This window comes from Felis catus, chromosome B3 (assembly GCF_018350175.1).
Source record: "Felis catus isolate Fca126 chromosome B3, F.catus_Fca126_mat1.0, whole genome shotgun sequence".
Lineage (NCBI taxonomy): Eukaryota > Metazoa > Chordata > Mammalia > Carnivora > Felidae > Felis > Felis catus.
This window is the reverse complement of record NC_058373.1, coordinates 21,562,793-21,579,015: the sequence shown is the minus strand read 5'-3', so window position 1 is coordinate 21,579,015 and position 16,223 is coordinate 21,562,793. Positions and strand designations below refer to the sequence as shown.

At 48.9% G+C, this 16,223-nt stretch overlaps 1 protein-coding gene across 2 annotated transcripts in view; it reads left to right on the top strand.

Moving 5' to 3' along the window:
• The first annotated feature begins 10,972 nt into the window (after positions 1-10,972).
• TRPM1 (transient receptor potential cation channel subfamily M member 1) overlaps positions 10,973-16,223 on the top strand; it is a 143,704-nt gene continuing 138,453 nt past the window's right edge. For both annotated transcript variants that reach the window (XM_019831968.3, XM_019831967.3), the window contains exon 1: positions 10,973-11,217. In XM_019831968.3, coding sequence (XP_019687527.1) covers positions 11,143-11,217 — 75 coding nt within the window. In that variant the 5' untranslated portion in view covers positions 10,973-11,142. The remainder of the gene's footprint in view (positions 11,218-16,223) is intronic.

Genomic DNA, 16,223 nt, shown 5'->3' with positions numbered 1-16,223 from the left:
GCAAGAGAAGAGGAGGAACAGAGAAAGAGGGAGAGAGAGAATTCCAAGCAGGCACAAAGCCCAAGGGAGGCTCAATCTCATGAATTGTGAGTCCATGACCTGAGCCAAAACCAAGTGTCATTTGCTTAACCAACTGAGCCACCAAGGCACCCCTGCCATTACATTTTAAATTCATAATTATCAATATGATTATTAACAAATTGAGTCTACATACTCTTATATTTGCCTTCATTCCCTTTTATGTAACCAGCTGGAATGCTATGTAATTGGATAGCTGGTTAATTATCTGTGCTAAGATCACAACCAAATACTGCTTCCTGGAATTGTACAAGGACCTTCTTTTTGTTCTCAATGCTATCTGGTCAAATCTGTGGGTCTAACTGATGAACATAAAGATTTCAGACCCACATCTCCCTCTTCCTTTTCCTCAAAGTCACCCCCGATACCAGGTGCCCTGAAGTTGGGACCCAGCTTGGGAACAGAAACCCACCAACATTTCTGCTAGCTGTGATTCAGGGACCCACTGAAGAGCCTAGGTTGATTGTGAACAAGACCAGCCCAGAGCATCAGATTTGACTCTACTGCCAAGACCTACAGCTGTGTCCCTGGACTTCAAGCCTCTCCACATGGGGGATATTACCTCACTGGCTACCTCGAGCCAGGAGGCATCAGTGGGGCAAGGGAGGCGGGGTTCTCAGGACCAGTCCATGATGGATGCCCCCAGTTCAAGGCTCACTTGCTGCTGTGGAGGGGAGATTATGGTTCCTCTTAGGTCATTTGCTCAGGAAACAACCACCTTGATCACTCCCTGCAATAGATACCCAAGAAGCAGCCCTGCCCCTGTCACACTTGGAGTTGGGTTTCTGTCCACTCCTTTCTGGGTTTCTATGCTTTCAAAAACATGATGCTACTTCTAAAGTTCCAAGTTTTGGAGGTTTGGAATATTCATGCAGGAGTTCTTCATTGTATTCGAAGAAGAGTTTGTTGGTATGGTTTCTTCTGTAAAATGCCCATTTCAAGAAACTTCCAGGATTTTATTTTCTCAGCTGATGAAGAACAATGGGCAACGTGTCAACAATCAGATTTCACTTCAATTCTGCCGTGTCTTTAAAATGAGCTTTAGGGGCACCTGGGTGGCTCAGTGGGTTAAGAGTCTGTTGGTTTCGGCTCAAGTCATAATCTCGTGGTTTTGTGAGTTCAAGCCCTAAGTGCGGCTCTGCACTGACAGCACAGAGCCTGCTTGGGATTCTGTCTCTCTAACCCTCTCTCTCTCTAACCCTCCCCCACTTGTGCTGTCTCTGTTTCTCTCAAAATAAATAAATAAACTTAAAAAAATTTAATAAATAAAATAAAACAAAATGAGCTTTCTCACTTCTTAACTAACAGAACATAATTACTAGGATCTGTCAAACTTAAAAGGAGGGTGTTTTTCATGGATTTAGCATAGAAAAAATGTGTTTTTAACCATGTAAACCTCAGGAAGGAACAGGCGCAGGGAGAGATAACTGAGCCACTCTTACTTGCTGCAAGTGTCACCAGGCAGCTTGATGACCCTGTACTTCCTGATTTGGTGGGACCCCCCAGCTCCCTCTTGCCAGGCAACAGAGAAGCCCTTCAGGGACATAGACCACCTCTCAGATTCTTGGGTCCATTTCCCAGCACTAAGTGTGTAGGCATACAGCAGGTGCTCCACTGATGGGTGGAGATGAACAGAGAGGTTGCTTGCTATTTGCCAAAACAAATTCAGGCGGAAGTACATCCACTGTGGCAAATTCATCTTGCACTAGGAGCCATGCCCTCAAAGGTGGGTTTTCTCTGGGACAAATGAAGTTCTAACTTGGGCCCCTCTGTGGTATGGCCCCTACCAAGGCCCTGCACCTAATTATGCCTTTGTAAGTTTATAGTAGTTTATAGTAGTTTCTTTCCTTCAAGAGAGTTCACCCAATGTACAAGACTTGGGCCCCTCTAAACCTGGATCCATCCTTATAGACGCACCTAGAAACACAGGGAAGGGAGGCTGAGTGGTTATCCTGCTAGCGTCCAATCCATTGCAGACCTGGATTTCATTGAAAGTGTCCTTGGGACTGCACTGACCCTGTCAGAGGGCACACTGACAGGTAGAGGACTATGACAAATGTGCCTTGCAGAATTCCCAGCTGTGGGCAAGAAAGTAAGAAGAGAGAGTGAGGGGGGTGGCTTGGAATGACTCCACTGCAGCAAACCAAATACCAAAGCCCCTGCCCAGGGCTTTCCCATGGCACCACACATCCACCTGAGTGGCAGCCAAAGGGTCCTGGCAGAGGGCCTAGAAGGGACATCTCAGTGGCAGCTGGTCTTATTTTATTGTTGCCTATGAGAATAAGGAGAGGTTTGTCCACAATCCTTTCTGTGCTCCATGGCAACAGATGATAAAGTAAAACAGCAGCCTTGTGAGTTATTATGAGCAGGAAAATATTATATGTTATGATATGATATGATTTGGTATAGGATATGATATATATATGATATGATGTAATATGATATGTGGTATGATATATATGATGTGATATGACAAAATATGATATGCTATTCTTGAACCAAATATGTTTAGGACAATGGCAATGTCAGTCCCACATGGCTCTTTCCTTTGGGATTACCTCTGGTGCTAATCAACCCACAAACAGACCTGAATCCAGGGTGAAAGGGGGGCTTGCCTACACTTCCTACTGTGTACCTGGGTCTTCTGTTAGATCGTGTGATGGGTTGAATGGTGTCCCCTCCAAAATTCCTATATGGAAGTCCTAACCTCCAGTGTCTCAAAATGTAACCTTATTTGGTGATAGAGCTTACAGAAGTAATCAAGTTAAAATGAGGTCACTGGAGTGGGCCCCAATCCAATATGACCAGAGTCCTTACAAGAAGGGTAAATTTGAACACACACACACACACACACACATACACACACACACAGAGAGAGAGAGAGAGAGAGAGAGAGAGAGAGAGAGAGAGAGAGAATGCTGTGTGAACATGAGGCACAGACTGGGGTAATGCTCCTACAAGTTAAGGAATAACAAAGATGTCCAGCAAACCACAGAAGCTAGGAGAGGCCCAGAACAGATTCTCCCTCCCAGTCCCCAGGAGAAATTAATCCAGCTGGCACCTTGGTATCGGACTTCAGCCTCCAGAACTGTTGCAACAACATATTTGTTGTTTAAGCTGCCGAGATTGTGGTGCTTTGTTATGGTTGCCCAGGAAACTGCACAAGATGGGAACAAGGTATACCAGGTGTCGGCCCTGTTGTCTCCGGTGAGGAGAACATGGGGTCTAGTGCCCCTGCTGGCCCTGCTGCCCACCCTGCTGAATCCATGAGCAGTTATGAGCCATATAAATACCTTCCATCCCATCCACACCTGCATGGGGCCAGGAGCAGCCTCTAGGATGCACTAATTTCTCCTGACATCTGTTGAATGCTTCTTCCTCTCCAAGCCCCTGGATTGCAAGTTGCAGGTGCAAGGTCCATCTCCTCTTGGGGGCAGGGAGAGAGGTTAATGCCTGGATTGGTGGATGCCAGGCATGGCCTGGGGAGTGCGTATTAGGTGTGGGACTGCGAATGAGGACCACGCAGACAACAACTTGGAGCCAGAGCACATGCTGCTGAGCCAGGGCAGCCTTTGAGCCAATGGAGCCTCGGCCCCCACCCCCACCATGGGTGACTACACGACAGGGCAGGCCCAGACTTTGTGCCTGGTGTGTTCGGGCACAGGCCTGCGGGCATGGGGTAATAAAACATCCCTGATTACACTTGGCCGGCTGGAAACAGACTGGGGGCAGGGCCTGCCCTGCGTTTTGAACACCCACTTTCATTCTGTTGCTCTCCTTTGCAAAAGAAGGACCATCAACACCAAACTACACATTCTCTGCTTTCAAAGCTACACGGAGTGGCCTTGTTCCTATTCATTTTCCACATGCGTGCATCCTAGAGGCCAGCATTTCCATTTTCCTCCTCACATTTTAAAAGCTCAACTACAACATGGAATTGCATGTGTACCATGTTGCCCACAAAGGAGGTGGTCTTCCCAAAGCTGGGGTGACCGGCAGGCAGGCCTCCTCACCTGCCACTGTGCTAGCCAGCCAGCCTTCACTTGTGACTTCCCAGCCACTAACTCATTCACCTGCTCACTCTTAAGCCAACACTGGTTCTGAGATCCCCTTGACCAGACTACAGCCCCCCGGAGCTGACTACATGGGGCCAGTGCACATCCCTCTAAGAACATGGGGGACAGAGTGGCATGTGGGGAGCATGACAAACCTGGGGTGGGGGGATTGCAGGACACTGTGGAGACAAGGAAACACACACAGGTGGCTAAGGAGTGAGGAAGGATCTCCTTTGGGGTGTTATGGATTGAACTGTGTCCCCTTAAAATTCATATGTTGAAGCCCTAACATCCAGTGTCTCAGAATTCGACTGTATTTGGAGACAAGGCCTTTAAAGAAGGGATTGAGTTAAGATGAGACCCATAAGGTGGGCCCTGATCCAATCTGACAAGTGTCCTTGTAAGAAGAGGAGATTCAAACACACAAAAGACACGGGGGGGGCACATGCACAGAAGGACAACCATGTGAGGACACAGCAACGAGAAGGCAACTGTTCACAAGCCAGGGAAAGAGGCCTCAGGAGAAGCCAGCCCCGCCGACCCCCTGATCTGGGATGTCTGGCCTCCTGGACTATGAGAACCACATTTCTGTTGTTTAAGCCCCTCGGTCTGTGATATCTGTTATGGTAGCCCAAGCTGATGGACACCGGGGGTGATTCTGGAAGGGTCTTGTGCTTCCAGGGAAGGCATGTTTGGGGGCGTGTTCTGGTGGAAGGAAAAGGTGTGGGAGTGAAGCTAACCCCCACCTCCATGTCCACATGGACAGATAAAACACCCACCCCCTCTTGATGCCGAATGAACCAATGTTCCCTAAGAACTGACCGCCTCTCCTCACTCTGGACTTGGTAACCAGCCTCTGTGCCCCCAGGAGCCAGCAATGCCATCTGAAGCCCCCTCTTGGTCACCCCCTGCTCATGCCACCCTGGACACTCCCTGGAGGTCGCTGGGAAAAAAGACTATTTAAATATTTGCAGGTGTTTGGCATGGTTACAGTTACTTAGTGGATGTCTCCATCTAAACACGACCCGCCAGCACTGCACACTGAAACCCATCTTGCCCTTGCCCTTTGCTTTGAGGGAGCCATGCCTCTCTGGGGCAATTCCATACACTCTTAGGAATGAGACTTGGTCACATGGGGGCTCTGTCGGTGCACCAGGAGCTTGGCCATCCTCAGACAGCACCCCGAAGGGTGGGTTGGTGGAAGCCCCCCAAAACATCCCACTTGGGTCTGGGGTGAGATGGCTAGATCAGGATGCTAGCCTCACAAAATATGCACGTGGCATGCTGTCGACCAAAGCCCGAGAAGGTGGTCCCAGTCTCTGGGCCGTCCCTGGGCTGTCCCTGGGGCTGGGGCCCAGAGGGACAGTGACCCAGGGTAAGAGATACCAGACATTACCCAGAGCTACCAGACTCTGGAGGAAGCTTGAGGACAGAAGCTTCTTCAAGCTTTACTAAATACAACAGGGTACTTATGTGTTTAGAAAAGAATACTCCTTCACTGTCATGTGAACTAGTAAAATCTTTTGAAGAGCAATGTGGAAATATCTATCAAAATGCTAAATGACATGCCCTTTAATCCAGCAACTATAGTGCATATCCTGCAAAAATATCATCATGCATATAATCAAAGAATTGTACGCTTACATTGATTAACAGTAGAAAGATGTCAGAGATATATGATTAAGTGGGAAAAGCTGGTTTCATCTAGTAGTTCACAATCCTATTTGGGTGAATCCATGAATAAAAACCATGAAGATGCAGAAAACATTCCTTGAAGGATTCACAGAAAACTAGTCAATGCCTGATATATCTCTGGGAAGGGGTCCTTTCTATTTGAAATTCTTTCTTGCTGTTGGATTGTTTTTTATTTTTTTATTTTTATTTTTTTAATGTTTATTTTTGAGAGAGAGAGAGAGACAGAGTCAGAGTGCAAGTGAGTGAGGGGCAAAGAGAGAGGGGGACACAGAATCCAAAGCAGGCTCCAGGCTCTGGGAGCACAGAGCCTGACGCAGGGCTTGAACTCACAAACCTCAAGATCATGACCTGAGCTGAAGTTGGATGCTTAACTGACTGAGCCACCCAGGCACCTCTGTTTGTGGGTTTTTTTTAATGTTTATTTATTTTTGAGAGAGAGAAAGAGAGCACAAGCTGGGAAGGGACAGAGAGAGAGGGAGAGAGAGAGAATCCCAAGCAGGCTCGGGGCTGTTAGCGCAGAACCCAACATGGGGTTCAATCTCACAAATCACGAGATCATGACCTGAGCCCAAATCAAGAGTCAGACGCTTAGCCAACCCTGTTGGATTGTTTACTGTGTTCATGAATCACTTTTATTTTTTAAAAAACTCCACGTTTATTGGAAAAATTCAGAAACAGAAAGACAAAAGCAAAAGTGCCACCAGCAACTCCACCACCCAGAGATTACCACTGTCATTTTGGAATTTATCAATTAATTAATTGACAAATTAATTAATATATGTTAATTAACTAATTAACCAGTTTTTAAAAGTTAGAAACCTGAACTTGACCACTGCCCAGGCCAATAACTCATGTGCAGCCACAGCAGAGTGCTCTTATTCATGACCTCGATCAATCAGCCTGCCCTTCCATTACTGAGGTACTGGGGCCTTGTCTATTTTGAATAGACCTGCTGTCAGGCCTTAGCTTGGCTCTGTACCACCTACCCCACAGGCCCAGGAGTGGACAGGGGGGTCGTTCTACTCAAGCTTTGCCTCTGCTGCTCCCACAGTACACTCCCACCCACCAGGTCCCTCTGCTTTCTCATCTCATCTTATTCATAAAAGTCAGCACTGCCCACAGTACATTGTCTGTCATTGGCTCCAGGGACACAGTTACATTCACTTTGCCTTTCTCCATTCCTTTCCCCTTCATGTACCCACCAACACACCCTGTTCTTCACAAATATCACACTCAACAAACAACTGTCGAAAACATTAGGATAAAGTGGCTGTGTCTTTCTGTAGATAACTGTCCAAATTTGTCACAGCAGAAACAGCCACCTGCCAGCTTCAAAGCCTTGATTATAGCAGTGATACTTAGGCCTTAAGCTATGGAGTTGTCCACAGTTTACAAGAGACTTCCACACATATTTTTAGGACCTTTTACCCAAACTGGGGGCTACATAGGCTTTTCCACCTATGGGAAATACACATGCCCAGAGTCCCCCAGCTACCACATGGCAGGGCCTGCACGGGGCCCAGGTCAGCTGGCACAGAGCAGGCGGGCTCCTAGGGTAGGGGCACCTGTCTCTTGTCCTGTGACAGGGGCAGGTGGGAGGCCAGATGGGCCAGTGGGATGACAATAGTCCCTCCTCCCCCTCAGGCCACTCTCCTGATACAGGTGATGATCCCCAGCTTCCATTTAGGGGCTCAGCTCTGACCTGGTCCCACACGCTTGCCTTTAATCCTGATTTAGGACGCTCCAAAATGCAGGACGCTTAAGCCTGGGGAATGGGGCAGAAGTAATAACATTTGGGCTTAGTGTGAAGTTAAGTCTTTCCACTCTTTTGGGTCTGGAGATCCTCAGTGAATGCAGGTTTCTAATGGCACATTTAATGGCATGATCCCTTGTGCTGTCTGTACTTGCACTATGTTCCCAAACCATGCACTTTCACAGGCAGCCTGCTCTTGGCCCCAGGAAGAACCTTCCTGCCAAATGCTCCCAGCCTCGATCTTTCTCTGGGTGATTCTGCAATGACACCTTTTCCTCATCGGTCCCAAGCCAGCAAAGACTTTCTGCAACCTGAAAAACCAATGTACATGCTTTTAAGGAGCAAACTAAAAACCTGTGGAAGGAAGGAGAAAGAAGGAGAAAGGCAGAGAAGCCTAGAAAACAATACAGGGAAAGACAGAGAGAGAGGGATTTAGGCACACGCATCAGCTGGCAAAAATGAGGTCATTAGTGAAAATGAGGGGCTCATGCTCACAACAGACACCCAGGCATGATGAACAGGTGATATGTGGCAGACATTACTAATCAATTTCACAATTCCTTACCCCAGTCCCTGGTTTGTTTCAGGTGTCTTTCCAACATAGAGAACAGGTGCTCATGACCATCTATTTGGCAGAGAACTCCATCAGAGCATTGATTTTATTCTGCCTGGTAACCCTTTATTTCTACCTCCCTGCTGGCAGAAGGCAAGCCCCTTGAGGGCAGGGATCATGTCTTTAGGAATGAAATTGAGCTAGCCATTTCTAAAATTGGAAGACATCGATCCTGAAGGCTCATTCTTTATGAACCAACTCCTCCTGCCCCCATTCCAACCCAGGTTTAGCAGTTCAACCCACAGATTCCTGGAGCTGAAAGGTGAGAACTGGAGCCGAGAGTGAGCAGGGGGGCAGGCAGAGGCAGCCCCTTACAGGCCTGCGAGGATTTGGATCAGTCCTAAGCCCTAAGGGGCTTTAAGCAGAAACAGTACATCACCAGATCTGCGATTTTTAAAAAATTACTCTTTTTTGCATAGGTGTAGATAGAAGTGGGGCCAGGAGTGTTCTGAGAGACCCCATAGGAGCTGTTCACCCAGTTGTTCCAGTGAGACTTCATGGAGTTTGGACCTGGTGTGGGGGTGGAGGTGAGTGGAAGGCCATGTGAGTCCAGGAGACCATAGATCCCAGGACTCTGGCTTTGTATCTTGCTGATGAGGTACCATTGCAGAGACTGGGAACCTGGAAGAAGAGAGAGACCTGAGAGCCATGGGAGAAATGCTGGGCTGAGGTGCATGTTGTGGAGCTATGCCGATGGGGAGTCATCCAGGAAGCTGGACACAGGTGCAGAGACCAGAGGAGTGGTCTGCACCTGAGGGTGCCCTTTGGGGATTATCAGACACGTAAGGAAGCTGAGGGCCAGGATGAGCCTTCCTAGGGTGGGAGTGAGACTGGAGGAGGGCTCAGCACAGCTCTGAGGAATGTAACGACTTGGTTGCAAGAGCCTAGACCACCAGGGCATTGAGGATTTGCTTAAAGACGAGCACAAAGTAGGACAGTGTGATGACGCAGCATCCAATCCTTCCATGAGGACTGAAACCATTACAGTTTAGTAGCACAGAGGCCTAGGTGCTCTCCCCCAGTCAGCTGCACCTTCGGCTTTTCCACCTCACTGCCCGCAGCTCTATTCTTCCAGTGGCCCTGGCCCAAAGCCTTGCACAGCCCTGACTTCTCTCTCCTTTCCCCACATCCAGGCATTCAGCACATCCTGTTGGTTTTACCTTCATGGTCTCTTCGTGGTCGGCACATCCACCTCTCTGCTGCTGCCCCCCTGTTCCGAGTTGCTATGGTCCCTCTGGCTGGGCTCCTGCCTCTGCCCCAGCACCCCAGGCTAGTGCACCCCAAGGGCCACAGTGGTCCTTCAAAACTGCATATCAGATCATGGGCTGTATAAAATCTTAGATTCTCAGAATGGCTTACAAGGCCTGCTCCCACCTCCCCCCCCACCATCTCCTGCCTCATGTGTGACCTCCCTTCCAGCCACCTGTGTCATCCTGCTTTTCCTCAAACATTCAGGCACACTTCCACATCAAAGCCCATGACCTGGCCCATGCCTCTGCCTGGAGCCTCCTCTCAAATTCCTACGTGCTTATTCCTTCACCTCCTCCAGGTCTCTGCTCAAATCTCATCTTCTCAGAGACCTTTCCTATTCAAAAGTGTAGTCCTCCACCCCACGCCACCACCTCTCCCTGCTTTATTTTGCTCCTTGACATTTGAGGTGTCTGCCTCCCCTACCTTAAGGACAGCTCGAGGAAGGAAAGGACTCTCCCCTGCTTATTCACTGCTGTGTCCCCAGCATCTGGTGTACACAACACATAGCCCACACAAGAGGCTCATAAAACAGCAGTTGAGTGATAGAAAGGGGGGCCTAAGAGGTGGAGGGTGGGAGCAGAGGGCTGGCCTGGCTGTGCAAGGAGCAAGGGATATGTCCCCAAGCTCCCCAAGCCATACCCCAAGAGGTGGAGGTGGTGCCTCCGGGGTCAACCGGCCTCATGGGGGCAAGAAGCCAGAAGGCTGTGAGGACTCCAGTTGCTTGTCTTTTATTTTATCGATTGGGAGCCTGTGTGTCCTTAAAACAATTCCCATGTGACCTTAGGAATGCATCACTCTCCTCTCCGAGACGCCATCTTTGGATGCAAGGGGCCAGACCACCCAGGGGTGCAGGTTGCTGGTGACGCATGCCCAACGAAGGAGAAGGGTGGTTTGGTGACAACAATGACATGCTTAGGGCCAGGCTCAGCATAGACTTGTGGGAACGAGACCACAGCAGCACAGAGCAGCTCTTCAGGGAGCTCCTGTCCTGTGCCCACAACAGAGCAGGATGCAGAGACCTATGACCCCGCCTCCCTTAAGGAACCAAATCTTTCTGTAGTGGGGGAGAGATAGACATTCCTGAAATAGAAATGACAGTGCTGTACACGCAGAACAATCAGAGAATGCCAGCACAGAATGGACAGGATGCACATGAAAAGCAAATTCACAGAGGAGAAAGCATACACCGATGGCCTGGAGGAAGGAGCCATGTGACCCAAGGGGCTGAGGCTTTGGTGCCAATTTTGCTCCCAGACTCAGGCAAGTGCCAAGTGGACACAGGGTCTCTGAGAGTCTAGATCCTGTTCTCCTGGGGGGCTCAGACACCAGCTGTGAGGCTCTCTGCTCTCGAGAGGTATCTTTTTGGACACCCAAATCCTTCCCATTTGACCACCCTTTACAGCCGCCACTTTCTCAAAGGAGATTTACTTTCAATCGCCATTTGCTAAATCTGCCCCCTGTAAACCTGTGGGGGATGGAGGGATTAAGCCTGATTACAGATGTTATAGAAGGGCCTGTGAGTGCCCAGTGGTTCGAGTAGAGCAAGAAGAGGAGGCTGGAACCAGCAAGTGCTCCTCCTCGGCTGGCCCAGCCAACAGCCGGGCGTGCCCCAGACTCAGATCCCCTTGCTGGGGCCCGTGGGGCTGCCGCTGTGGGGGCTTTGCCTCTGCTCATTCAGGGACACAGGAGGCAGGCTCATGGGCTCCCTGAGGAAGATGAGCAGCTCCTTCAAGAGGGGCTCCCTCAAGAGCTCCACATCAGGGTCACAGAAGGTGAGTGAGTTTTTCCTGGCAGCTTGCGGGCAGATGGACAGAAGGGCAGAGGGACACTGGTCTCCAGCTCTACCGACTGGAAGGCTGGACAGTGGGCTCCTATTCTCTGCAGACTGTGGCAGGGATGGGGTGTTAGGTGTTCGGAACTCCTGTATCAGGACTGCTTCTGGGGAGGTGACTTTCCTTTCCTGCTAATGTACTTGATGTCTGTCCCCTCCTGGCTGCTCCCTCCCATGGATGTAGCCAGAGGCACACATGAGGCCTGTGGGGGTGTGAGCTGTGCCCCAGCAGCTGTGCAGTTTCAAAATCACTTCCCCCACGATGATGCCACCCACTTAGCTCTCTGCATCTGGACTCTAAGCTCATCTCTTGTTCTTCATCATGTTTGTGGGAGCACCGGTGGCCTGTGGGGGACCCTGAGTAGGGATCAGAAGCACCTCAGAAGACCTAGGGAGCACCAGGTGGTTCCCAGGACTCTGGGCAGATTTCAAGGAAGGTGTTGTGAGGCCTGACCCCACCCTAACCCCTTCTCCCCACTCTTGCTGATGGCCCCCTTCAAAGCCTTGCAAAGTATGTGCTGATTTGAACATGTGTTTTTTCCAGATGGGTGAAATGGTGGCTCTGAACACCCAGGACTGCCTTAGTTGACCCTCTGAGCACAGGTATCTTGGACAGGTCACAACCTCACCCCTCTGCCCTGACTGCCACTCAGAGGGCTGGGGAAGGCCAGCCTGGAGCCTAGCCTGGGCCACACTGGAGTCCTCTGGACAGCCCCTTGCTGAGCTCACAGGAGTCAGAGGAGACCTCTGCTTTTCCCGGGTCTGTCCACTGGGCACAGGCTGGAGGAGAAGCAGGAGCAGGCCCTGAGTGGGAAGAGAGGACGAATTTCTCCCTCAAGCACTCACTGAGCACCTGCTAAGTGCCAGGCAGTGCTCCAGGAGCTGGGGATGGAGGCAGGTGAACTCCCCCGGAAAGATCATTGACCTGGGCTAGAAACAGAGGGGACACCATGCGGCAACTGCTTGCCACCTGCCGGCACACAGCTCACCAGGCTTGGTCTCCCCTTCTATAAACTGTGGCGGGGGTTGGGGTGGAGTTGTTGGGCCACATACTCTGCAAGTCTCCTGACATCCCAGAGCCTAAAAATGCAAATGGAAAAAATAAAAGTCTTTCTTTTTTAATAAAGAGTTAAAACTCACCTCTGTTTCAAGAGGAAAGACTCACCCTCAGGGGCTCAGTAGGGTATCTATCTATTTGCTCATCTATGTGCACATGTGAGAGTCAGCATTGTTTTAAGAGAAAGGACACACTCCAGTCTTGTGTAAATTAACATTTGCAAATCCTCTGCAGCTCTTGGCAGGAACCAGAGACTCAAATGCAGCCTGGGGCCACAGGGCTCCACGTGACCCCTCCTCCCCAAACAAAGCCAGCCCACACAGTTCTTGCTGCTAAACTCTGAAAACGAACAGGTTTTTGTTGTTCTTGAACTTAAAGTCTCCTATTGACCCGTGCCTGGTATCCTGCCTTATATGTAGGGGTGGGGGAGCAGAGTTTGCAATTGGCAGGGTCTGGGAGCAGAGAATTCACCCAGAGAGGAGGGCAGAAGCACTTAAACTTTGGGCAAGACTGAAAAATAGCACCCCAGGGACACCTGGATGGCTCAGTCAGTTGAGCTTCCTCCTCTTGATTTCGGCTCAGGCCATGATTCCAGGGTCGTGGGATGGAGCCCTGAGTTGGTCTCCGCACTGAGCATGGAACCTGCTTAAGATTCTCTCTCTTTCTTCCTCTGCCTCACCTGGACCCACTCCCAGTCTCCCTCCCCCCCCCAAAGAAAAACAGCACCCTATTTATACACACACTCACAACTATTCCTTCAGGACTGCTTGCTGTAAATGACTTTGAATCTAAAAACAAAGATGATGCCTGACCCACTGACCATGCCAAAGTCCTACAAAAGCTTCACATAGTTAAAACTCTTAATGACATAGTTTGCCCTGACGTCTATTTATAATAGCCCTCAAGCTAAGAAGTAAACTGCTAATGCAAGAAGGAAAGACAATAACCATGGCTTTTAAGGAAGTTATGCCTTAAGGAGATGCTAGGAAGTGTCCACAAAATCACAGGGGCAGAAAGCAGACTGTTTTCATTCTGTTTTCTCACATACTTGACTCTCCTTTGACACCACTGACTTGGTGCCAGTTCCCTGTTTCCTAACCAAAAGCCACATCTCTCTGCCTAGTGCTTGCTGAAACACACCAGCTGCCTCCGTGGGGGGAAAAAAAAACAACACAAGCTACCTTTTATATAAGCCTTCCAAGGGTCATTTCCTCTGGACCTTTAGTTGTCAAAGGTAGATTTGGTCCTTCTCCACAGTTGGTTGGCTCTTTCCACCTCCAACGGTCTTCCTTTGGTCTTAGACGGAAATGCCCAGCATGGAGTCCTGAACCAATGAAGCCAGTGGACTTTGAGTATTGTCCTCAGCCTGCTGGCAAAAATAGTCCCTCTTTCAGGAAAAGCCTCAAGTATCCTCGCAGGAGGTGGAAAATGTGATTGTGATTCTTTGTATAGCACTTTCATCCCTGTCGACATCTTATTTTGCTATAAGATACAGATAAAGTTTGGAGTCTGTGATCAAGTTCCTAAGCAAAATGAAATTATAGTACAGCCCAGCAATTATACCCTAAAGTCTACCTTGAAAAATTCTCGTGCATGTACACAATGAAATGTACACAAATGCTCATGTCAGCATTGTGTGCGATAGAAAACCAGAAAGAATCAAATAGTTCATGTATGAAGATATAGACAAGCTTTTGTTTGTTCAAGCAATGGAATACAACACAGCACTAAACCATGAATGAACCAAGCCATTTGTATCAACATGGATGCCTTGTTGAAGAAAAACACAAGCCCACAAAGTGCACTATTTATAGAAAATTTAAAACACACAAGAAAATCCAACATAAATGCATATATATTCCTTCAGAGTGGAGGTATTTAACTATATGTGCAATATGTTTGCACTCTCTCTTGCTCTCTTTGTCTCCCTCCCTCACTGCCTTCCTTCTTTCCTTTTAAAGAGAAAAAATATGAAGCATATATGGAAAGTTATAACATCTGTAACAACAGAATTGTGGGTCTTCACTTCCCCATCATATAGTCTTGTTTCTGATTGTAAAATCAAGAGAATGTTTTCATAACTTAAAAATGTTTTAATACTCTTAAAGTAAGCCACCGGGAGAGTGAGGGCAAACCCAAGTGTCCTGATGTGGGGGCTGCCTCAGCTGCTCCTATAGAGGGTGAATTCTTACTAAGCTAAAAGCATATTATAAAGTCATGCAGGGGCACCTGGGTGGCTCAGTCAATTAAGCTTCTGACTCTTGACCTCAGCTCAGATCATGATCTTATGGTTCATGAGTTCAAGCCCCATGTTGGGCTCTGTGCTGACAGTGTGGAGCCTGCTTGGGATACTCTCTCCCTCCCTCTCTCTCAAAATAAATAAATAAACAGAAAAAATCAAAGCCGTGCAGAGAAACACCTTGGTGAGCTCACCTTGGGTTATCTGAGTTTCCATCTCTCAGTTCATCTGCTTGCCCTAGACCTGTAGATGGGGGTCAGTCCACTAAGCTCACCCTCTGCAGCCCTGCTGCCCTTCAGAGCAGGGGCCTACCTCAGGGGTCGGGGCTGGGGGGAGGGGAGGGCATCTCACTTCAGTAACCTTCCTCATTAGGACCAGATCCAGCTCTCCATGAGGCAGAGGTAGTGTCATCCCCACTTCTCAGAGGGTGTTGCCCGCAGCCAGGGCAGTTCTGTGTTACTCATGTAGCCTGTATATGGAAGCCACTGGAATGCGGGATTCCACATGTAAACCCAAGACAGTCTTCATTCCCAAGAAGGAGTGGAACCAGGCAGCCTCATCATTTGCCTGTTCTTTAGGAAATGTCCCAAAGGTAACAGATCCCACTACATCCTCACCTGTCTGGCTTTGCTGTCACACATGGAATAGAGTCTCAGCTCTGCCTGTGGTGCCAAGCCAGTTGTCTTGTTAAACTGTTAGTCAATCAAAGACCAATACTTTTCTTTTCTTTTTCTTTTTTTTAATGTTTATTTATTTTTGAGAAAGAGAGAGACAGAGCACAAGTGGGGGAGGGCAGAGAGAGAGGGAGACACAGAAATTGAAGCAGGCTCCAGGCTCTGAGCTGTCATTACAGAGCCCGACACGGGGCTCAGACTCATGAACCACGGGATCATAACCTGAGCCAAGGTCAGACACTTAACCAACTGGGCCACCCAAGAGCCCCAAAGACCAATACTTTTCATGGAATGCAATAAAAAGGATTTTTATTGCAAGAAATTTTCAAACATGAAATTTTCAAAAGACCTACAAAATCCAAGCTCTAGTTTTGTCTTTTTATTTATTAAATTCAACAGATATCCCTTGATGCCTTCAAATTACTAGAGTCGTGTCTGAACATGTGCCTGTGCTTTCTGCACTCTCTGGTTACAGACCTAGAGACCTGCAGCCCCTGTACTCAGAACACACTTTGAGTACAGGAGGGTAGGAGATCCTGAATGTCCCATTTAACCCTCCTCCCAACCCCATAGGACAGGGGCTCTGGTCCACTTACACCTGAGGAAGATTCTCGGGGGGAAAGGCTTGCCTGAAGAGCCCCAGTCTGGGCTCCACTTTCCCCAAGGTGCTGTAGTTGGCCTCTTGGAAAGGAGCCTCTTCCAGAGAAGCTGCAGAGAACTCTGTACCAAGTCCTGGGAGAGTTCCTGCAGCCAGGTGGGGCCTGCCCACCAACTGTGTGAATACAGGGCTCTAGGGGGCACCCAGGCCCAGGAACTGGCCCCAGATTCCATACTCATATCTTAGAAGAGTTCTCTAGGCAACCACCCTTGAGTGATGTGGTCAAGGAACCTTGAGTTGAGTTGGGGGTGTGCCACAGTGGGTCCCCGGCTTAAGGACAGTCCACTGGCCAGCAAATACTCCTTTCACCCACATGACA